Source organism: Nematostella vectensis, chromosome 13 (genome assembly GCF_932526225.1).
Source record: "Nematostella vectensis chromosome 13, jaNemVect1.1, whole genome shotgun sequence".
NCBI lineage: Eukaryota > Metazoa > Cnidaria > Anthozoa > Actiniaria > Edwardsiidae > Nematostella > Nematostella vectensis.
The window spans coordinates 7,853,451-7,877,136 of NC_064046.1; the positions used below are offsets into that span (position 1 = coordinate 7,853,451).

Here is a 23,686-nt window from a genome sequence, read left to right on the forward strand (position 1 = left end):
CTTTCCCAAAAAGCTATTTTTGCAAGGAAAAACTCAAAATAAAATCTAGTTAAGGTATCTCAGTTGATCCCCAGTGAAGTATCTCAGTTTTCCTCTTGAAATGGCAAATTATAATGGGCACTTTATGTGACTTCATATTGCAGGAAGGGGGAGGGGTAAAGTGGCGGTTGTCCTTCTTCAGCAGACATGAACTTAACACCTTCACAAATAGGATGGCTGCTTGATGTTTTACATTTGGGTTACCTGTTGAAGCATTTATACTTAGTGGTTTTTATAATCAAACCGAAGATAATATAACTCACTATGGCTGTAGCTGTGTTTTTTTACAATGTTCTACTGAGCCCCTTTTCTTGCTTGGTCGAACATAGCAGTTTAAAAACAAATGCTTGAACGGATTCTATACTAAGGTCGCTCTATTATTGAAATCTTGTAAACAGAAACCACCAAAGATATGGGCAAAGCTCTCGGCAAATACGTGGTCGTGTTCAACTGCTCCGATCAGATGGATTACAGAGGCCTGGGCAGGATATTTAAAGGTGATTATTGTGGCGTTTGTGATGGTGGAATTGTTTGTTGTGGTAATAGCGTTCATGCACATGTTGGTGTTTGTAATATGAATTTGTTGTTATGATAATAATAATGAAAATTGCGCTTTTGATGATTATCGTGATGTTGAGTATGGTGATGTTATTGATGATGTTGATGAATATCATGAACTTGATGATCATGTTTGGTGAGGTTTTTTTTTATTAATAGTTTCGGTTATGATGACAAGTTCCATGATGATAATAATATTACTGATCATTTTGTTTATGAGCAATAGGAGAATTGTGAAGCTTATTATAACAATTGCAATAATGGTGTCGACAGTCTTACTTTATAATGCTGAGAAAAGTTGATTAAGTTGATGTTTCTAATGGTGGCTTCAATGATAACCTCACTTGTGAATATTAGAAATAATAAAATAATAATAATGGTAAAGCCACCGTCGCTGATCGTGACAGTTATCATTGTTTCATAGGTCTCGCGCAGTCTGGCAGTTGGGGCTGCTTTGACGAGTTCAACCGTATCGATCTTCCCGTCCTGTCCGTAGCTGCTCAGCAGATCTACATTATTCTGACGGGGAAGAAAGAGCGCAAGAAGCAGTTTATCTTCTCTGATGGCGACGTCGTCGACATGAACCCTGAATTTGGCATCTTCCTTACCATGGTAGGTCTCGTCAAAAACAACAACAAGAGCAAAGATAACAAACAACAACAACAGTAGCAAACAGCAAACAGCAGTAACAATAACTAGGGGCAACACCTCGCCTGGACTTGTTCCTGTTCGTGCTGACCCCTTTGTGATAATAAAAGCAGTAGTAATAATACCAACGACAACAAGAGCAACGATATTGACGACAACAACATCGACCACAAACAGTATCAGGAAACAGCGACACCAGTAGTAAGAACAGCAGCGATGATAACAGGAGCAACATCACCAATATTCACAACAAAATAACGATGACTTTTATATTTCAATGGTGAAAATGGACACTAAACGCTAACAACAGCAAACAATACCATCAAATGAGCAAACATTTACAACAGGAACATAAGTATTTGCAAATACAAACAACACCCGAAGGTGTCCTAATAGGCGGATTCCTTTCTTTTCTTACAGAATCCTGGTTACGCCGGTCGCCAGGAGCTTCCAGAGAATCTAAAGATTCAATTCCGTACGGTGGCCATGATGGTCCCTGACAGACAGATCATCATCAGAGTCAAGCTCGCGAGCTGTGGATTCATCGATAATATCACTCTGTCTAGGAAGTTTTACACGCTGTACAAGCTTTGCGAAGAGCAGCTCTCAAAGCAGGTATGTTGGGAGATGGTCAAGGGTGTGGTTTCTGTGGTTGCCATGACAGTGAAAGGATAGTGATTGTATATGCACATGGCAATCACAGAGATACACGGATTCGGGATGGTGTGGCTTCAGTATTAGAGGTTCATCCACTTCGGCTCTTATCGAGAATCGTGAGACACACGAAATCACTGAATCGGGCTTCTTGTGTTGCGGTAACCGGAAGCGAGGAATACGGATTTAATGATATGGGGTTTATTTTGTTTGTTGATAAGAAACGCCTGCGGAGGTGTCCGGGAGAAGTCGGGTTATTCATTTGAGATGAGGATATGTGTAATCACTTTCATTGTTGATGCTTGTGATCGTGATGACATTTCTGGTAAACATGGTGATCATATTGATATCGAAGTTTATATGATGATGGTGGTGATGATCGTGATAATGATGCTAGTGATGATGGCGCTGACAATGACGATTATTATGTTGTTGTTGATAATATTTCTTTTATTTACCTTAGGTCCATTATGATTTCGGTCTGAGGAACATTCTATCTGTTCTGAGGACTCTTGGGGCCGCAAAGAGGAACAATCCCGGGGACAGCGAGAACACCACCGTGATGAGGGTCCTTAGGGACATGAACCTCTCCAAATTGGTTAGTGCTTTTGCTATCGTTCAAAACATTCCCATTTTCAAGTTTAACGATTGCATCCATTTTAAACTAAGCTTGAATGACTATTTTAGTTAAAATTCGGTTAGCTGGCAATTGTGAAATACACCGCTAGCTTTTTCGTCTTTCAAAATTTTTCTTAATTTGTTTATTCCATCTGAGCTCGGACATTTTTAACACTGCTCATTCGCCAGTGTAGATCTCATGGACTTTTTACTTTCTTGGGAGGAGGGGGCTTGGGAGGGGAGTGGCTACAAAAATTGATCTAACTGCCAATTCAATTCTTAGTAATGTAAATTTCGCCTTCAGATCGACGAGGACGAGCCGCTCTTCCTGAGTCTTATCAACGATCTCTTCCCTGGCATTGTTCTGGACAAGGCGGGCTACCCCGAGCTCGAACAAGCCATCGCAACGGAGGCAGAGGAGATAGGTCTCATTAACCATCCGCCGTGGAGGCTTAAGCTTATCCAGGTAACAATGGGAATTAGTTATGCGACGCAATTTGGATTCACAGAAACCAGCACTATTCAGCGTACGTAGTAATACAAGGTGATCTTATTGTAGGACAAATATATGTGACGTGACACTGTTTTTATCATAGTTGCTCCAAACAAAGCGTGTGCATCACTGTATGGCAATAATGATCTTTTTTTATGTAAACCAATCCTGTTTTATAGCAATCCTGTTGTAATTATATTATAACCCAAGCTATTGTAACACAATCTTGCTGTGACACAAGCCATAGTCGTTGAAGACTTAGCGTGTTCGTCACGGCTTGATGTGTTAGACCCACAACTACATCACTAGCCTGTTATAAAGCACGCATGCTGTAACGCAAGCGTGTTCGTCACGGCTTGATGTGTTAGGCCCACAGCTACATCATTAGCCTGTTATAAAGCACTCATGCTGTAACGCAATCCTGTTGTAACACGACCTTGCAATCGCCATAGTTGTTCGAGACCCAGCGTGTGCGTCACGGCATGATGGTACTAGGACCAAGTGGTGCCGGGAAGACCAAGTGTATCCATGTGCTGATGAAAGCGATGACAGACTGCGGTACCCCGCACAAAGAGATGAGGATGAACCCCAAGGCCATCACGGCGCCGCAGATGTTCGGGCGTCTTGACGTCGCCACCAATGACTGGACAGACGGTATCTTCTCCACTCTATGGAGGAAGACACTGCGGGCAAAGAAAGGTGTGTGTTCTGTCTTCATTTCTGCAAAGGTTTTCTTTTCTAACCCTATTTAATCCTTGACTTGTGTCCTCTTATAATATATGACTTTCCTTGCCAGGTGAGAAGATCTGGATTGTTCTTGATGGTCCCGTGGACGCCATCTGGATCGAGAACCTGAACAGCGTGCTGGACGATAACAAGACGCTAACCCTCGCAAACGGAGACAGAATTCCCATGAGTCCTCAGTGCAAGATCGTGTTCGAGCCACACAACATCGACAACGCGTCACCCGCCACTGTGTCACGCAACGGCATGGTGTACATGAGCTCTTCTGGCTTGGACTGGAGACCTGTCGTACAGGTAGTGTGAGATTTTTCACATGTTGTTGCATGTGTGGTTAGTCATTATCCATCACACACGATCAACTTTCAACCGCGACGTCTCTTGACGTCTCTCGTATTGATGATAATAACGATAATGAAGATGGTGATATTTTTTTTTATTCTGAAGATGTTTTTGTAGGTATTCTTTTAGATGATGACAAGAGTGATGTCGCTAATGAAATGGATGCTAGATTACGGCGATAAAAGTGACTGCAATGTTGTTGTAGTTAGGAAGGAGGATAATGATGGTTATGACATGATGGTTATGATGGTAAAAGGAATGCTGCTGTTGCTGATGATGATGAAGATGAAGGTGGTGGTGGTGGTGTTGCTGATGATGATGATCGTTATGATTATGATGATGCTTATAATAATTTTATTTGAGATGGTGACAAGGGCTGACTGTAATTGTTGTCGTCGTTACAATTGATTGATGACTAGTTCATCTGTTTTCTTAGGCTTGGATCAACAAGCGACCAATCCCAGAGGGAGAGATTCTCAATGGTTTCTTCGAGAAGTCTTACGAGGAACTCCTTACTTTCCTCCGTGAAAGTCTTGTCAGCAAGATGGACATACTTGATCACAACTACATCATCCAGGTACGTATACCACTTACCATTTTCATGTTCATAACTTGCGAATGTTCTCCTTATCCACTTTTCGACTTTGCTTTTCCGTATATCGTTTAATATATCATCTTGAGAGTGTTCTCTTTGCAGTCATCTTGTTTTTTATTTCTCTTTTTTCTTTGACAACAGCTTTCTCTTGCGTCTTTTCCAACTCGTAAGTGTTGCTTTTTTCCTTCGTTCTATTGATCTTATTTCTTTATATCTTTCTCCTTTCACTCAATCTCTTGTATCAGCTGGTTTGCTTCATCTCTAAGGGCATAAACAACTTGACATGTCTCTTTAAATGGCACGCTGATCTAACAAGGACGAAAAAGAACCACTAAGGTCGAGATTAATATAACAGTGGAGACCCTCAGACAGAATCCCTCAGACAGAAACAATTCGAGCTAGCTAGAGTTTGGGTTATCCGAATAGAAATGACTCTAAAACTCAGAGTTTTCTCGATATAGTGAGAAACTATATCCAAGTTTTCACCTTCTTGCAGTGATGTTTGCTCTGTGTAACATAAGAACACGTTATAATCATGCTACCCCGAGCTTGCGTTATCGGGTTTATACAGTAATTACACTTTTGCATACGTCTTATAAGTCTGCTATCATCTCCCGAGGGCGCTTGATTTAGGCAGAACTGTTGTCCCACTTTAACATGTTTTGTTTTTCATATCTAACCATGTTTTAGACGCTGACCCTACTGGACGGACTTATCCCGAAGAAGGACGACGGTGGCCAATTCTCTTCTCAGCACCTGGAGCATTTGTACGTGTTCTCCCTAATGTGGAGTATTGGCGCGCTGCTAGAGCTTGATGACAGAGCCAAGATGGAGACGTTCATGCGCGAGAACTTCGACTTGGATCTACCACAAGTATCAGAGAATGAGAACATCTTCGAGTTTATGGTCAATGATGCGGGTAAGAAAGTTACCTCTTACTTTCGATCATTCGAAGAATCCAAAATGCAGTGGAAGTTCCAAAGGACCTGTTTATTTTGAAGTCAAATTGTCGGCTCTCGTTCTTTTTCGGGCTAACTAGGAACGCAGGCAGATCTAAACAGTGACCAGGCAAAACGGCTCCGTTATATTGTTGTTGTTGACGATTAATAAAGATTGTGTATGCTGTTGTTGTCAATGTTGTTATAATTATCGTTCTTCTTATTTTTGTTGCTGTTATTCTTCTTGTTGCCGTTGTTGCTACTGTTTTTTTTTTTGTCGTTACCGGCAAACCATTATTTTAAGATGCTTAATTTTTAAGTCAAAAAGGTCTTATAAATGTTGTGGTTCTCCGTAGGCGAGTGGGCGCACTGGAACACGCGCGTGGAAGAGTATGTGTACCCCAAAGATCACGTCCCGGACTTCTTGTCCATTCTGGTTCCAAACGTAGACAACGTTTGCATGGATTATCTAATAGAGACTGTTTCCAAGCAATCCAAGGTAAATGATAGCTATTGTTGTTATCAAAAGCGTGCTTTTCTTAGAAGTGTGTAGAGTTCAACTGTACACAAAACGGCTACATAATACACTGTCCCAGTTGAGCTTGTTTCTTTATTCAGATTTTAAGCCTTCAATTCCATATTGTTAGACTCTAACTCGATTAATCTTCCAAGGCCGCACTCCTGATTGGTGAGCAAGGAACCGCTAAGACTGTCATGATCAAGGGATACATGAGCAAGTACGACCCTGAAAAACACCTGAGCAAAAGCTTCAACTTTTCGTCCGCCTCGACACCTTTGCTCTTCCAGCGGACCATTGAAAGCTTCGTGGATAAACGTATGGGCAGTACGTACGGGCCCCCTGCGGGGAAAAAGATGACGGTGTTTGTGGATGATATCAATATGCCCATTATCAATGAGTGGGGGGATCAGGTAAGGGTCTCCTTGGATCTTTTGATGCTCTTTTTGGATGATATTGACATGCCCATTATCAATGAGTGGGGGGATCAGGTAAGGGTCTTTGAGTATCTTTTGGTGATCTTTGTAGATGCTATCGCTATGCCCATTATCAATGAATTGGGGTGGTAGTGGGGTAGGGGGAAGCTTTGGTCCCGGCGACTTTTGTGGATGATATAGGTATACCGATCGTCAGTAAGTGGGGTGATCAGTAACCTGCGTAGCAAGCCCAAAGGGAAAAAAGACAGACGGAGATGAGGCCCGCACGCTTGGGAGAGGAAAGGATATTCGCGCGCGAGGTCTATCCTTATTCTTCCCCAGCCATTGCGCTTGCTACGCAGGCTAGGCAATCAGGTAATTGTCTTTGAATATCTTTTGAATTTGTCGATTTCATCTCAAGGTAATATGGGCTCTTGAGCTATTGAGGGCAAATAAAGTAGTGGTATGTTATGGTTAAATGCTTAAGAAGTACAGGACAGTAACTTGTTACGGTGATAGCTCTACGATTATGATGATGATAATGGTGATGTAGTATGTTTTCGACAGTCCCTTTGAGTTTTAAAGGATGCTATAGTGGCGACTAAGCCAATAAAGTAAGTGATAATGGTACAATAGACGAATTTACTGATTGAAAGTATTCAACTCTCAGGTCACTAACGAAATAGTACGCCAGTTGATGGAAACGAAAGGCTTCTACAATCTCGAGAAGCCGGGGGATTTTACCAACATCGCGGACATCCAGTTTTTGTCCGCTATGATCCATCCGGGAGGAGGACGCAACGACATCCCTCAGCGCCTCAAACGACAATTCCTCATCTTTAATTGCACGTTACCTAGCAACGCTTCTATCGACAAGATCTTCAGTAAGTTCAGTCGAGAGTTGCACGTTAATAGGAGACTTGCGCTCTCAGATCACCTGACTTTTTGAGTGGCAAACTAGCTCGCGCTCAGGCTTTTAGCAAAAAAATAAAAACAAAAAAAGCGGAAATGGCTTATTTTCATTAAGTTTTTCGTCGGTCTCTGGTGTGACGGGCGCATACATTTTTTGTTTTATTTTGTCTTGAATTTGCCACTCATCCCCTCGGCTACGGGCCAGTATTCGACGGAGTTCTTTGCCTATCTTATGAGGTTAGTATTTTTCGGCTGAGACCACAACATCATTCTGGGGCACATTTAAGTACTATTATAACGTACCTTAATATCATTCATATTTTAGATATCGTTAAATGATTGTTATTTTGTAAAATTGACAACGATTTATTAATTTTCTTCAAAGGTGTCATCGGCGGAGGGTATTTCTGCAAAGAGAGGGGCTTTATCAATGATGTGCAAGACTTCGCGCTTAAACTCGTACCATGCACGCGGAAGCTTTGGCAGCTAACAAAGGTAAGCTGTATCCTGTCAATAAAGTGAATGTTTTAACTAATTTAGTTAAAGCATTGATTAATTGATAGAGTGCTTCTTCTGATTATTTTGTTATCGTGGACTGTGCCGAAAGATATTATCTGTTATTATTCACTGTACTCATTACTCGTTTTGTGATTGGCTGAGATTGTACGGACAATTTTAGCAGTCTGCAAGTGCCCGCGCTATTTTCAGCGGAAACAGGTGTCTGTACAGGTTATTGGATCACGCCCGCAATTTATTCAGCGGTCCTCTGTGTGAAACTACAAATGCGCGGTAAAATTATCCGTTTTCTTTTGAAACGATGGCTGCTCGCTGCGACGTTTTCTTCAAAAGACACTGAGAATATTATACAGAACAAAAACTCAAATAACGCTAAAACGTTTATATGTAAAGGCAAGAAAGAAGGACAGTTCGTGTTATTCAATGGGAACTTTATTATACAGCTACGTTATGGTTGATTAGCGGGCCGTTATTTGTCATTTTCCACTAACGCTTACTCATTGAAACAGGTTAAGATGCTACCGACTCCCGCCAAATTTCACTACATCTTCAACTTGCGTGACTTGTCACGCATCTGGCAAGGCATCTTGAACACAATCGCTGAAGTGATCAATTCTGAGCGAGCTTTGGTATCCCTGTGGAAACACGAGTGCCAACGAGTAGTCTCTGACCGTTTCACGAATCAGCAAGACAAGGACTGGTTCGAGAAGACGATGAAACGAGTGATCGTCGACGAACTCGGCGAGGATTACCAGCCTATGATCGACGCTACAGCGTACTTCGTGGATTTCCTGAGGTAAGCGTGTCATACCTGATGTACTGTCAGATAACGCGGAACGTGACACGACTTGCACAGGGTGAACCATCCCCCCTGATGCCTTTACTGCTTTTAACATGCATGTAGCCCCTTCCTATAGTGGCATGCCTTTCACATGCTTGTTACAGTTAGTGCAATGCATGTCACAAATTCCTCTAATTGCTTGTACCGCTTTTGACATTCATATAACACATTTTTCTAATGATTACACAAAGTGGCGTAAATGTCACGCATTTTTCTAATATAAACACGAACGAAGTTGAATGCATGTTACGCATTCCTTTAATGCTTTGAACACTTCCACAGAGATGCACCAGAAGCGACTGGTGACGAGCCTGAAGACGCAGACTTCGAGACTCCGAAGATTTACGAACCGGTGAGCGATGCTAAGTTCAAACGTCGTATTATCCATGAGCCGTATCCAATGCAAATGCGTGCAAATGAAGATGTAACAATCGACTCGATTCATTTGCATTAGATACGGCTTATGGATAATACGTTTGAACTTAGCCTGACATTATATATATTTTAACATCAAAACACTTGTTACGTGATGACATTGAGCGTGCTGGCTCATGGCGTTTTCCACAATATACCAATGTCCCCCCCTGGGATAGTTACAAACCATCAATTTTTAAAAAAGTCAACTGACAGAGATTCTTTGATGTATTTACTTGACTGTAGATCCCGTCATTTGATGGTCTCGAGGAACGCCTGGCAATGTACATGGACCTGTACAACGATAGCATTCGCGGCGCCGGCATGGACCTCGTGTTCTTCAGGGATGCTATGATCCACTTGATGCGGGTATGTACCACAAACTTTGGTCACGCTAACATGTCACACAATACCATGTCATGCGTTACACGCCACGCAATCATTTAACAGTTGTCAAGTGACATGTTACATGTTACGCACTTTACTGTCGCGTGTCAAATGTCACACAAGCTCTAATCTCGCGTAACATATCACACATTACTAGGTTACAACCTATACTTTATTAAACACAGTGTTATATGTTATATATTTCTCCCAATTTGCATCCCATACAAGATTTTATGACATGATCGATGCCAGAGAAAATCCGGTGAATTACTGTTGTGTTTCTAACCGTAAGCTTTTGCGTGACAGGTGTCTCGTATTATTCGTACTCCACGTGGTAACGCGTTACTTGTTGGTGTGGGCGGCTCAGGCAAGCAAAGCTTGACGCGGCTCTCGTCCTTCATCGCTGGTTACAAGACCTTCCAGATCACCCTCACAAGGTAAGTCCGCATATCCAAACATAAAATAATTCGAAGAGTAAGTTAGGGGTGCGACTTATTATAAGACTTTGACAATTTATGATGAAATCTAACAGAATATCGAGCAATTTTCATGACTGACCGTCAAAAATCTTATACCAAGAAATTTTAAAGTCTGGCGCAATAGTTTTGGTTTCTTTAAAAACGTAAGCATGTGAGTAATCATGCATGGTGTTTTCACCGAAACATATTTATTGGAAGCTTTTGAAAGTGATTTTAAAGGCACTGTTTTTTTTTTATCATTTTCTAAATATCAACTCTATAGGCACACTTACTTTGAAAACTGTTTATCGCGGCAGTGCAAACAGTATCGATCAAACAATCGTCTGAGAGTTCGTTTGCATACATTTTTTTGCCAGGTCATATAACTCGTCAAACCTGATGGAGGACTTGAAGTACCTGTACAGAACCGCTGGACAAAATGGGCAAGGCATCACCTTCATCTTCACCGACAACGAGATCAAGGACGAGGGGTTCTTGGAATACCTCAATAACGTCCTGTCTTCCGGCGAGGTGCGCTCTTTTGAGACATATTATATGTCACACAATAGTTTATGTGCAACATGTCGTCTCCGTGTGACTGTCACGAAATCTTACGAAACGTTAATTCCTTTTCTATGTATTTTTTACATTATTACCTCAACAACGTCGTTGACGTTGTATTATAATGTTGAAATATAAGTGTCACGCAATATCCCTACCTTTTTATGTACTTTTACGTCATTCAGTTTACAACACGAAATTCCTCACCACGAGGTGTATATACCAATAACCGATCATTAAGCCAAGCATCTATTTTTGTGCGTATATGAAACACAACACGTGCCAATCACCAGAGTATTAAAAGAACCTGATTGGTTAGGATGTAAATCCTGCTTTCGCGGCTATTTTGTCCCCAGCTCCGTCTTTTCGTTATTATGGCTAAGACCCCGTTTTCGGTAACTGAAATCCTGTTCCCGGCCTTCAATAAAGGTAAATCTCGGTTCCTGTTTTACGCCTTTAGCAATTAAGCTCTCTTAAATTCTTATTGTTAAAGTAGAATATGCACCCTTGTTTTATACGCAAATCCCTCCAGACATTTTAGTTCTTTAACTAAGTAAGTAACTGGGACAGTGTTTCATTGACTCCATCTCCTTTTCTCAGGTTTCCAACTTGTTCGCACGTGATGAGATTGACGAAATCTGCGGCGAGCTCATCCCAGTCATGAAAAAAGAGTTCCCCAGACGACCCCCGACGGGCGAGAACTTGTACGAGTACTTCTTGACTCGGGCAAAACACAACCTCCACGTCGTGCTATGCTTCTCACCCGTCGGAGAGAAGTTTCGCAACCGTTCGCTCAAGTTCCCTGGGCTGATCAGCGGTTGCACCATGGACTGGTTTAGCCGCTGGCCAAAGGACGCGCTGATCGCTGTGGCAGATCACTTTTTGTCGAGTTTTGATATTGTATGTACGGCGGAGATTAAGACGCAAGTGGTCCACTCGATGGGTGTGATTCATGACGGTGTCGCCAACTGTTGTACTGATTACTTCCAAAGGTATCATAATATGATAAATCTGACCTGCCTACAGATTTTTAGGATCATGATAATCGAAAGTAGAGATATTTGTCAATAAAAATCACCCCCAATTAACCCTTCAATAAGCGCGCATAATCGAATTTACACCATTCTTGGTGTCCCCCAAAGCATACTAAACGTGCGAACATAGCTGGCCAAAAGCGGAAGAATTTTTTCGAAGCCCAAACAGGGAGATTTCTGGTCTCCCATCCGACTCCTTTTTGTTTTCTTGTTTTGGGTACAAAAGCAAGAGATTACATCAGAATTGAGGACTTCTGTTTAAAGTTGGCCTTGTTTGTTTTACTATTGTGTGCACAATGTTGAATAAGCTACTCTTTTGGCTATTAGCTCTTTATACGGTAGTTAGTTCTGCTATTAGCTCATCGAGAAATCTTTCATCCTGTCATTTCGTAGGTTCCGTCGTGCCACCCACGTGACGCCCAAGTCCTATTTATCTTTCATCAACGGGTACAAATCCATCTACACGGAGAAGCGCGGAGAGATAGGCGAGCTCGCGCAGCGCATGCACACGGGGCTGGACAAGCTGATGGAAGCGAGCGACTCGGTGGCACAGCTTTCAAAGGAACTTGCCGTCAAAGAGAAGGAGCTCGCTGTCGCCTCAGAGAAAGCCGATAAAGTAAGATAGTAAACCGCAGTTATTGTTTTGCCATTGTATCTGCTGCTACTGTCGTTGTCATTTCAATCAACGTCACAATTGTTGTCGTTGCTGCTTCTCTGTTCTTTCTGCTGTCGTTATCGCAGCATAGAAAAGTATAACAACGTTTAATCGAACATCTAACGTCGTTGTATCTTTTTAAACACTGTTTTTGTCCATCCATTAGATGTGTAAATCTGAGTTTCGCACCACTTTCCATTTTAAAACATTCGTTCTTTTCCATCAATTAGATATTGAAGTCTTATTATTTTTCTTGCACTTTGTCCATAAGGTGTTGAAGGAAGTCTCGATCAAGGCCCAAGCTGCTGAGAAAGTAAAAGCCCAAGTGCAGAAAGTCAAGGATAAAGCTCAAGCTATCGTCGATGAGATAGCGGTAAGTGGTCTGGAACAGTTCATTTAAAGTCCATTGATGTAACTTGCTTGACATGAAACTTTTTCTGCATTGTTTGATACTTTGGAAATACAATTGAGCATTTTTTTATTGTAGGATAGATTGAATTTCACAGTTATTCACGCGGTTTTAGTTTGAAAATTTCTTTTAAAATTTCAAAGCCTAAGAAGTATGCATGGCACAATTTGGACACGCGGACATACTCATGCTCGATATATGCTAGTTAGTTATTATTGTGGTAGCGCACTATTGCCGCATTAGCCACACTATTCAATTCAGCCAACAATTGCTTAAACTGTAAAATTGTGGATAGATTGATATATCTCCCTAAACGATGAAATTCAAGTTTTTATTAATTTTTCCCGCAAAAATAATTGTCATTGCTTTTATAACACGACAAAAGACAGGTGGCTACTAACTCTTTTAACGCTGGAAATCTACTTTTGATATTTACAGGTTGACAAAGCAGTAGCAGAAGGGAAACTAGAAAAAGCGAAGCCGGCATTGGAGGAAGCCGAGGCAGCCCTACAGGTAAGTGGCCATTGGCAGGCGGCCACGTATATTTTTACATCATCAACACAGAAATGTATTTGTATGCTGAGCCCTCTTAAAACAGAGGTGCTTTTGTTTTGAGGATAAGCACTCCTTCTAAGGTTCTATGGCGTGACGGCATTAATGGACCTTTATCTTAATTCGATATGAAGAAAGTTTATGCATCCAACCGCTACCTGCTTCACTCTCTTAAGAGAAAATTAAACCCCAACACAAGAAATCAGTTGAAAATTGTCTGATTTTTTAGAAGTTGGGCCTACGACAAATCGGCCAGATAAATCATCGCGTAAAATACAACGTTAAATTGTGTCCTAGATGGCAGGTTTATGATATGGCTTTCTCCCCATCCACAGACTATCAAGCCCGCGCACATCTCGACCGTGCGTAAGCTCGCCAAGCCGCCGCATCTCATTATGCGCATCATGGACTGCGTCTTGCTGTTGATGGTCAAGAAGGTGGACCCCGTCGTACACGACCCCGAGAGAAACATGCTAAAGCCCTCTTGGTCTGAATCACTAAAGGTACTTAGGCTAAAACTCCCTTGGTCTGAATCACTCAAGGTACTTAGGCTAGAACTCTCTTGGTCTGAATCACTCAAAGAACAAAGGCTAGAACTCTCTTGGTCTGAATTACTCACGGTACTAAGGCAAGAACTCCCTTGTTCTGAATCACTAAAGGTACTTAGGATAAAACTCACTTGGTCTGAATCTTTCATGGTACTTAGGCTTAAACTCCCTTGGTCTAAAGCGGTTTTAGTAAGAAAATCACTCAAGGCACCTATCGATGCTCAAACCCTCTTGGTCTGAATCACTCAAGGTACATGGGTCGTGTGGAGCCGACACATGCACCTCGTCGCTCGCGCCACAGGACTCCCAGTTTTTTAAATATTTGGTATTTACCCCCAAATGAAAGCCTGCTAGCAGGGCTTTATCAACCGTCATGTTATAGCCTTCCGCGCTTAAAACATAGCTTGAACCCAGGTCAGGTTAATATTTAATTGTTTCACATATAAAAAAAATATGACAATCTGTATTAAATGCTCTATATCCCTAGTGTCTCAGATCCCTACATATTGATTTAACGAAGCCTGGTTTAACGTCTTTGTATTGGATTGTAGCTGATGAGTAAGTCGGACTTCCTGAACAATCTACTGAACTTTGACAAGGACTCAATCAACGATGAAACGGTAGAGCTCCTTGCCGCATATCTGGAAGCCGATGACTACAACATGGAGACAGCAAAAAGGGTAAGTCCGGGGGCGGGAGAGTATGCGATACACTACACATCTTAATCCTCTGTTATTCTGAACTTTAAACACAATAAAACCGATTTAATAGACGCTTAACGGGTATCATAAGAAAATGTGTAAACATACAGCAGAGAGTCATTCAAGACTAAAATAAACTCACAATAACAACTGATCAACACGTGGCCCCCTTTAGGTGTGTGGTGATGTAGCCGGACTGTGTTCATGGACACGTGCAATGTCGACCTTCTTTGGAATCAACAAGGAAGTTTTGCCACTTAAAGTAAGTACTGGTACTTAGAAGTTAAGTCCGAACTTGCGCAAATATGTTCATTAATCGTAAGGGGCAGCATTGCCGTATATACGAGATTATGCTATTTCTTTTCCAGGCCAATCTTGCAGTACAGGAAGCTCGGTTAGGAGTGGCCCAGGGAGACTTGAACAAAGCGCAAGCGCAACTTGACGAGAAACAAGCCGAATTGGACGAGGCCCAGGCTATGTACGAGAACGCGGTCAAGGAAAAACAGGTAACCCAAGACATTTCTTAATTTCATTCTAGCTTTTGAAAATGTTCAAAAAATTTTCCAGCGTAAAAGAAACAGCCATTATATTATTGGAATGCGTGACTAATCGTGACTCCATTGTGTTGCATGACAGGACCTTCTTGATGATGCAGAAGCTTGTAGGCGTAAGATGCTTGCGGCCTCAGCTCTTATTAGCGGTCTTGGAGGAGAGAAGGAAAGATGGACTGAACAGAGCAAGGAATTCGCCGAGCAGATTGGAAGGTGAGTAAGCGCTATTTTGCCTGCATTGCCCAACCACCTTATGACAGAACTTTAATTGGTTATTAGAAATTAGTATGACCGGGGGTTCATGTTTTCCCGGAAGATATGACCCAGAAGATATTTGTTGAAAATCCGCATAACCATTAAAGGCTGGTTCACACTAAAACGCAAGCGCAAGGGAACTCAACTGCACATTGGTTTGACTGATTCTTACTTGTTTTACGCTTGTGTTTGACTGATTTGCCTTTGTCTTGAGCTTGTGTTTGACTGATTTGCCTTTGTCTTGAGCTTGTGTTTGACTGATTTTCACCTGTCTTTCGTTTGCTTTTGCGAAATGATCAAAATTTCTTGCTTCCCTCACAGGCTGGTTGGGGATGTATTGGTCTGCACGGGCTTCCTGTCCTACTCAGGCCCTTTCAACCAAGAATTCCGCGAGCTGCTCATGTCAAATTGGCAGAAGGAAATGAAGTCGCGAAAGATCCCCTTTACTTCAAATCTCAACGTGACAGGCATGATGGTGGATGGCGCGACTGTCGGCGAGTGGAATCTACAGGTAATGCAACACAGCACCTGAAGCTCGTAAATTTTAGTCGGATTTTTAGGTGTTTTTTTTTACTGCAAAGCTATCACAAGTATATGGCGAAAAGTGTTGCAATAGTAACATGCGAAATGCGTGTATTTTATTCAAGATACGGCTCAAATTGTAGTTAAATTACCTATTTTTTGTATATTGATACAGTATTTTACAGAATTAATGAAATAGTTGGCTTATAGTAGTGGTATGTAGCTATACCACTTTCCTCTAGGAGGCTGCATTATAAACATCAAATAACCGTCTCTTTCATGTTGCTACAGGGTCTCCCAAATGATGAGTTGTCAGTGCAGAATGGTATCATTGTCACCAAGGCAACCCGGTTCCCGTTATTAGTCGACCCTCAGGGCCAGGGGAAAGCGTGGATTAAAAACCGAGAGAAAGACAACGAGATGCAGGTAATATACGAGAAAAGCTGAAAATATACAAATGAAGTGACACGGGTTGGCCCCTCATCCATTAGCTTGAGAGAGGGAGAGGGAGTAGGCGACTTGATTCGTAAGCGCTGAATAAATCCTTTTTTGTTATTTTGTGAGTGAACGCATTTGCCACGCAATAAGTCGCGTGATGTCTTAGGGCAAGTCGCCTTTTAGCATAGCTCAGTGACACTTGCTTAAGCTAGAAGCTCGAGAGAGCGCCGATCCAGCTCACAACTGTCTTCCTGTGTTAGATCACGTCATTGAATCACAAGTACTTCCGCACGCACTTGGAGGACGCACTCTCGTTGGGAAGACCGCTGCTCATTGAAGACGTGGGCGAAGAATTGGATCCTGCTCTTGATAACGTGCTGGAGAAGAACTTCATTAAGTCCGGGTCCACACTCAAAGTATGGGCGTGTTGCTCGCCGTCATTGTTGTTGCTATGTTTTACGTTATTGTTGTTGTTGTTATTATTGCTATTGCTGCAGCTGTTGTTGTTGTTGTACATGTTGCATTATTGTTGCTGTTGCTTTTGTTGCTCTGGCTGTTTCTGTTTTTGGAATTGATGCCGTATACTGTTTGCTGTTGATGTTGCTGTTGGTAATTTTTGTCAATGACTTTGTTTGTTGTTTTTGACGTTGTTATCGATTTTGTTGCATGTTCTTACTAGTGTCATATTTGTTACTGCTACTGTTTTTTGGTGGTAATCGCGATATTATCGAACAATAAATGTTAAACAAATGATAAAGATTAGTTGGCATATGTTTTTGTTTTGAATCGCTTCATCGTGTTTTTCTTTCCAGCTGTTTTATTTAGTTGTTGTCGCTATTTATAGGTCAAGGTGGGCGATAAGGAGGTTGACGTGATGAAGGGCTTCGTGCTTTATGTGACTACCAAGCTTCCAAATCCTGCCTACACCCCTGAGGTAAGTCACAAAGAAGGCTCACAGGCTAGGCTTTCGTCTCAAACAATGGGTAAATCCAATACCATACGCGACTCCGGAGGAACTACTACATAATAAGTCACCCCCGTGTCTAAATGACGCTTTTGTGGGTTTGTGGTGTACCTTTTTTTATTCAAAAAGCCGCTATGGAAAACATTTTTTTTATAAATCGTTGCGAATGCGGGTGACAGTTTGCAATTTGGAGTGCCAAAGAGACAAGAAAACAATTGAATCGACCTCAGAATTTAAGGTTTGATCTCGTTTGGCCGAGGCAAGCCGAGCTAAAAACAAAGACTAACAGCGCAACCGCAAGCTGTTTTGCTCTCCTACGTTTGCTCGTGGCCTTGTGTTTCAGTGGGCCTTGTATATTCGTTGCTTTGCGCATGCACAAACATTCGTTTGTGATTGACAGATTAGTGCAAGAACGTCGATCATTGACTTCACTGTGACGATAAAAGGATTGGAAGACCAACTGCTAGGACTTGTCATATTGACAGAGAAAGCTGTGAGTATAACTACATTAGGGACTGTATTTTAACATACCAGGGACGTTTTGATCAATCGACCAGTCCCACTTTTTGTCTGGGCGTCACTGTCATATAGCCTTCAAACCCGGTCCCCAACAAGTCGGCGATGACCAGTTTTAACGTTGTTGCTTGTCAATTTTTTTGTCAAGACGCTTGATTTTACGCATGCAGTTTGGCATGCCCTGCCTGCGCTCGTATAGCGAGACGGAAAGTAGATCTGTTTCTCAGATCTACGGCCCAATATATTAGTCGCGCACTTAGTGTCCCTCGTACAGCAAAAGCGTGACATATAAATCTAGCTTAAGATTCAAGTTTAGGTGAAACTTATTCTGACTCTCGTAGCAGCCGAATGGTTTCACTAAGTATTTTTAACAGGAATTGGAGTCCGAGCGAACCAAGCTGCTCGAGGACGTGTCTTCCAACAAACGCAAGATGAAGGAGCTCGAGGACAACCTGCTTTATCGGCTCACCAGTACTCAGGTCAGCGGATATCAATAGCAATCTTGGTCGATCGATTGCTTTGGTTATTTTGTTCAGCAGATGACCATAGTTATCGTTAACAAATATGGTCTTGATATTAAAAGAACAAAGAACAAATTTAAGTCTGTGGATATCTATAGTAATGGTAGGCAACGGGTTTGTGGTTAATGTAGTAACCGTTACCTGGTGGGAAGAAAAAGGTAATTATGGTCAGTGGATAACTATATTCGTGTGATCGTGGTCAGTGAGATCATGGTAAGAACGAAGTCATGACCTGTGGCCTATAAGTTGTTCACCTAGTATATATAAACTATCATTGACGACCATGTTGCATTCGGTGAGTGGCCACACAACCACACAAATTCTGCTCGTAGATACGTCGTATATATTTAGATCTTGTGTGCGGCTGTGAAGTATGGTAAAACCTGCTGCAACAACCCCACTCAATCTGTCGCTCAACTCGCGTTTTCTCCCCATCCTACCCTCCTAGGGCTCACTGGTGGACGACGAGTCCCTGATTGAGGTCTTGAGCGTTACCAAGACAACAGCAGAGGAAGTTAGCCAGAAACTGCTTGTAGCCGCTGACACAGAGATCAAAATCAACGGCGCGCGTGAGGAGTTCAGACCAGGTGTGAAATGAAGTCATGATTATCATGCTACTTGAATAAACCGATATTTTTTAAATAATATTTCCCACGCTATAGTGTAATACTGATGACGTCACTTTCTACTTATAGTTGCTACATGCGGCAGTATTCTGTATTTCTTGATCGTGGAGATGTCGTACGTGAACTGTATGTACCAGACTTCGCTCAAGCAATTCCTGGGATTATTCTCTCAATCGATGGAAAGGTAAACATAATGATCTTACGCTCTCCTGTAAGCCACTGTCCGTTCGTCCGTCGGTCCCACTGTCAGTATCATTTGCTGTTGTTTATTTTTTTATTACATTTTTATCCTCAACAGATCTCATCCTTCACCCATCACAAGTAAGCGGATCAACAACATCATCGACTACCTCACCCACGAGGTGTGGCGTTACTCCTGTCGAGGCTTGTTCGAGAATCACAAGTTCCTTTTCACCCTACTCCTCGCATTCAAAATCGATCTTCAAAACAAGCGCATTAAGCACAACGAGTTCATGACGCTTATTAAAGGCGGTGCCTCGCTGGATCTCAAGGCGTGTCCTCCAAAGACATGCCGCTGGATCACGGACATGACTTGGTTGAATCTCGTGGAGTTGAGCAAGCTCTCGCAGTTCTCGGATATTTTGAACCAGGTAAAGTATATTTTATGACTGTCTAAAATAACATCAACTCAAGTAAGACAGAAAATGGTTCGAGTCATTGAGAAATTCATGCAGTCCAAATAAGATGGATGGGGAAGCTGAATTTACTTCGATTAAGTAGGGAAGTTTTATGCATTCGTCGAGAACTCTAACATCTATTTATACACATCGTTGTTCAGGCGATGGCACAGCCTGACTTGCCCCAACTCGATGTTTAGTACAAACATTTTTGCGGAATTAGATTCAATTCTTCAGCAAGCGGTTCGGGCAATGTACACGTATTGAAAGGGAAAAAAGTACTTTGAGAAAGTCTAAAGTGTGGCCAGATAAAGCAGCTAAGTTTTATCTATTAGAGCTGTTTGTATATACTGCTAGGTTGGTATTGGCTGGTTTGATGTTTGCCTTTTAAGATTCCCAGTAATTAGGTCTTATGTCATTTGTGGCTTTGGGTTGACTTATTTTGTAGATTTCCCGTAATGAGAAGCAATGGAAGAATTGGTTCGACAAAGACGCGCCAGAGGAAGCGGAAATCCCTGATGGCTACGCCAACTCGCTCGATACATTCCGGAAACTACTCTTAATCAGGTATGCAAGGACATCGTATTCTTTATAGAGCAAAGGAAATAAAAAAGTAAGCAAACGCTGTAGCTTTATACTTTTGGAGTTATTTTGTTGATTGTTTTCGTGGCTTAGGGTAGAGTCAGGTCTCTGCCCTTTGTGATTGATATTCACTTTATCGCGTTTGAGATTCTACCAAGTATGAACTTTCTTCACTTTGCAAAGGGAATAACGAGACTCATGAACTACATGCGATCTATTTGCGCTTTCATTTCCTCTCATGGCTCTTGCGCATGTCGTAGGTCCTGGTGCCCTGACCGTACTATTTCGCAAGCTCGTAAGTACATCTCGGAGTCTATGGGGGCCCAGTACGGCGAGACGGTAATCTTGGAGCTCGAGAAGACCTGGGAAGAGAGCGATAACAGGACTCCGCTGATCAACTTCCTCTCCATGGGTTCCGACCCGACAGGCATGATAGAAGCGCTTGCCAAAAAACACAAATACGGTGAGTACGTGAATAGTTGCGTGTGACTGATTGCCTGACACTTATTGCCCAAAAATAATTGTGTAGCACCAATTCCGTGACACTAAATGCGTAGCACCTATTATGTGACATTAGTTGCGTGTTACGTTTTTCTTGGTATCAATTGCGTCACTACTTCTCTTCTGTTTCTGATATGGTCATATTCTTATATGGTCATCTTGTGTACAGACTGCCGTGCGATATCTATGGGTCAAGGCCAGGAGGTTCACGCAAGGAAGTTACTCAACTCGTTCATGCAGACTGTAAGTGTATTCGGCATGTTTTTTCTTACCAGACGGCGTGACATGAACAGAATCCCTTATTTGAGAACTTTAAAGGTTCAATGCATGATCCAAGAAAAAATCTCCCACAAAAGGGAACTCGTAACTCCGGTGATTACGGAAGGGTAAAATTGGGCTGGCTGACGGAACCTGTCTTGAATTTGTCTATCCAGCAAGTGTAACGTGAAACTGCAACCAGCCTGTCAATAATGTTAGGGATGGCTGGCATAAACCCACTTTTTTTTGGGAAATTTTTTTCATGTGTCCGCACCCATTCAACCGAGAACTCTTTGAGAAATGAGCTTTAAGGATCAAGCACTAATTGCGCCTTGATGTGAACCAAAGGGTGGATGGGCCTTGCTGCAGAACTGCCATCTTGGCCTCGAATTCATGCTTGAGCTGATTGACACGGTGGTAGAGTCGGAACACATTCACGAGGACTTCCGGTTGTGGATGACGACAGAAGAGCACGTCCAGTTTCCCATCGGCTTGCTGCAGGTAGACAGTCATCCGCAATGTTTTCTCTGTTTGAATTTTTAACTCATATTCTTTATTCCATTAAAAAATATCCCGCGAACTCTCGCCTAGGACAAATTGGCATCTGGCTTCCGCCATTCAAAATCCTTGAAGCGTTTTTATTGGCCAGCTCCGCAAAGCGCTTATTAATAAAAAAGCACCAAATGTAATCCAGTTAGTTTGAATGAAGGATGCAAGAAAGTGATTTAGCATTTGGAAACTATTGACGAGACAAAATATTGAAAATCGCCGACCAGAACTCGGTTCTATACGGCACACGTCTGTTACGAGTATTGAAGGACCGTAAAAACTGGTTAAGGCTGACAGTCAGAAGATGAATATTTTTTTATAAGATCCTTGGAAAAGCGCCCGTAGAGGTGTCTGGGTCCCCAAACAAGGCGTAACTAGTGAACTTTACCATAGATCATTCATTTATTTTAATATCCTCTGTTTTTTTTTCTCGCAGATGTCAATCAAATTCACCAACGAACCACCTCAAGGGTTACGAGCTGGGCTTAAACGAACTTATAACGGTAGGCTGTCTGTAACAGTTATTGCCTTTTGCAGTTTCTGGTTTACTCCAATAACTCCTTAACCTTTTGCAACGCTGCAAATCCTAAAGTGACTTGTTAAGTCCTAATCACGGTCTCTTAGGCCCAGGGGCTCTCACCTGCCATTCACACACACGTCCTTCTGTCACAGGACCTCTCAAGTCACCCAGATCCTGGACTTCTCAAGGACTTACGTAGTCGTATTTACACAGACTTGAGTCTCAGACTCAATATTCCTCAAATTTTGTCCACGTATTGATCTTTTAGACCAAAAACTAATGTGGTTTCCATGTTAGCTGTTCCCTAACTTGTTAGTCATGGAGTTTTCTACTTAAGTTTGCCTCACTCTCTCAAAAGGAATCTCGCAAGACCAGCTGGATGTCAGTAACCTTCCACAATGGCGGCCTATGCTGTACTCTGTTGCATTCCTGCACTCTACTGTACAGGTAAGAACAATCGCTAACAATTGTCTACATTTGTCTCTACATCGGCCTAGTGAATGGTTAGGCCCGTTAAGAAGGCCAACCTACTGAATGTCAACATAGTTTCTATCAATATCATCATTACCATCATTATCATAATTATCATATTTCTCTGAACAGGAACGTCGTAAGTACGGGCCTCTTGGATGGAACATACCTTACGAGTTTAACCAGGCGGACTTTACAGCTAGCGTTCAGTTTGTCCAGAATCACCTCGACGATATGGATATCAAAAAGGGCGTGTCCTGGAACACCGTGCGCTACATGCTTGGCGAGGTCCAGTACGGGGGGAGGGTCACGGACGACTTCGATAAGAGGCTACTCAACACCTTTGCCAAGGTAACATCACGGCATCGTTTTACTTTTACTTATGTTACGTTATTTTACATTGGCTAGTCACGCAATTCTTGCTTAAGGTAATCAGTAGCCAAGCATTCATTGGACGAAAGATTTAAAAAAGCCGAAGGCGGTGCATAGACAGAGCAAACAAATGAAATTTTCCAAATCTCAATTTATAAGCTCAATATTTCGCATACAAGGAGTTCCTCTGACCAAAAGCTTAATTGAAAAGATATGAAATTTAGATATTAGCGAGCAAAGTGTGCTTAGTTCCTGATCAGAGCCCGGCTTCTCCCTAAAAACGAGGAAAATTCCTACTTTGAACATTTGAGAAGTGCACTTCAAGCCTCGTATCTCAAAGATGAATCCATAAAAAAAACACTTTTTGATATGTTGGTTTACATAACATAAGGAACCTTTATGCAAAAATTCATCTTACCGAAATTAACATTTTGGGAAAACTTGCCATTTTTTGCTCTGTCCGGTGCATATGACGCTTACATTAGCCAGCTATGCTGGCACCGCCTCACTCGGCACAAGACAATGAAAATAGTGACGAACTTGTTTGCAGTACCTTCCACCCTGAGGTACAAACAGCGCCGACATTGCAGTGTCGACAGTGCTGGCTATGTTTGCCAGTGTTACTAACGCTGCTTATAGGGGCCTTAGAACCTGTCTCATTGGATCTGTGTTCTTCTGTGTTCAGGTGTGGTTTAGTGAAGGCATGTTTCATCCAAGCTTTAACTTCTACAAAGGCTACGTCATACCTAAAGGAACATCCGTACAGCAATTCCTCGAGCACATCGACGGTCTCAAGCTTGTTGATTCCCCAGAAGTATTCGGACTACACCCGAACGCAGACATTACGTAAGTGAA

General features: G+C 42.1%; 1 protein-coding gene across 1 annotated transcript in view; it reads left to right on the plus strand.

The window, feature by feature from the left end:
* The window catches only part of LOC5507051 (dynein axonemal heavy chain 5), a 47,801-nt gene that overhangs the window by 20,486 nt on the left and 3,629 nt on the right, over positions 1-23,686 (plus strand). Inside the window, exons 34-77 of the mRNA XM_001627653.3 lie at positions 438-536; positions 1,022-1,209; positions 1,666-1,860; positions 2,363-2,497; positions 2,822-2,983; positions 3,463-3,709; positions 3,807-4,048; positions 4,530-4,670; positions 5,379-5,607; positions 5,983-6,125; positions 6,299-6,556; positions 7,230-7,443; positions 7,857-7,966; positions 8,497-8,783; positions 9,111-9,180; positions 9,489-9,611; positions 9,936-10,066; positions 10,465-10,618; positions 11,249-11,640; positions 12,076-12,298; positions 12,609-12,710; positions 13,185-13,259; positions 13,634-13,801; positions 14,398-14,526; positions 14,723-14,809; positions 14,916-15,053; positions 15,184-15,311; positions 15,675-15,864; positions 16,167-16,301; positions 16,574-16,729; positions 17,158-17,247; positions 17,678-17,770; positions 18,168-18,272; positions 18,763-18,901; positions 19,010-19,124; positions 19,239-19,551; positions 20,027-20,145; positions 20,421-20,623; positions 20,831-20,904; positions 21,268-21,420; positions 21,905-21,971; positions 22,347-22,435; positions 22,592-22,810; positions 23,517-23,677. Of these exons, the coding sequence (XP_001627703.3) occupies positions 438-536; positions 1,022-1,209; positions 1,666-1,860; positions 2,363-2,497; positions 2,822-2,983; positions 3,463-3,709; positions 3,807-4,048; positions 4,530-4,670; positions 5,379-5,607; positions 5,983-6,125; positions 6,299-6,556; positions 7,230-7,443; positions 7,857-7,966; positions 8,497-8,783; positions 9,111-9,180; positions 9,489-9,611; positions 9,936-10,066; positions 10,465-10,618; positions 11,249-11,640; positions 12,076-12,298; positions 12,609-12,710; positions 13,185-13,259; positions 13,634-13,801; positions 14,398-14,526; positions 14,723-14,809; positions 14,916-15,053; positions 15,184-15,311; positions 15,675-15,864; positions 16,167-16,301; positions 16,574-16,729; positions 17,158-17,247; positions 17,678-17,770; positions 18,168-18,272; positions 18,763-18,901; positions 19,010-19,124; positions 19,239-19,551; positions 20,027-20,145; positions 20,421-20,623; positions 20,831-20,904; positions 21,268-21,420; positions 21,905-21,971; positions 22,347-22,435; positions 22,592-22,810; positions 23,517-23,677 (6,991 nt within the window). The remainder of the gene's footprint in view (positions 1-437; positions 537-1,021; positions 1,210-1,665; positions 1,861-2,362; positions 2,498-2,821; positions 2,984-3,462; positions 3,710-3,806; positions 4,049-4,529; positions 4,671-5,378; positions 5,608-5,982; positions 6,126-6,298; positions 6,557-7,229; positions 7,444-7,856; positions 7,967-8,496; positions 8,784-9,110; positions 9,181-9,488; positions 9,612-9,935; positions 10,067-10,464; positions 10,619-11,248; positions 11,641-12,075; positions 12,299-12,608; positions 12,711-13,184; positions 13,260-13,633; positions 13,802-14,397; positions 14,527-14,722; positions 14,810-14,915; positions 15,054-15,183; positions 15,312-15,674; positions 15,865-16,166; positions 16,302-16,573; positions 16,730-17,157; positions 17,248-17,677; positions 17,771-18,167; positions 18,273-18,762; positions 18,902-19,009; positions 19,125-19,238; positions 19,552-20,026; positions 20,146-20,420; positions 20,624-20,830; positions 20,905-21,267; positions 21,421-21,904; positions 21,972-22,346; positions 22,436-22,591; positions 22,811-23,516; positions 23,678-23,686) is intronic.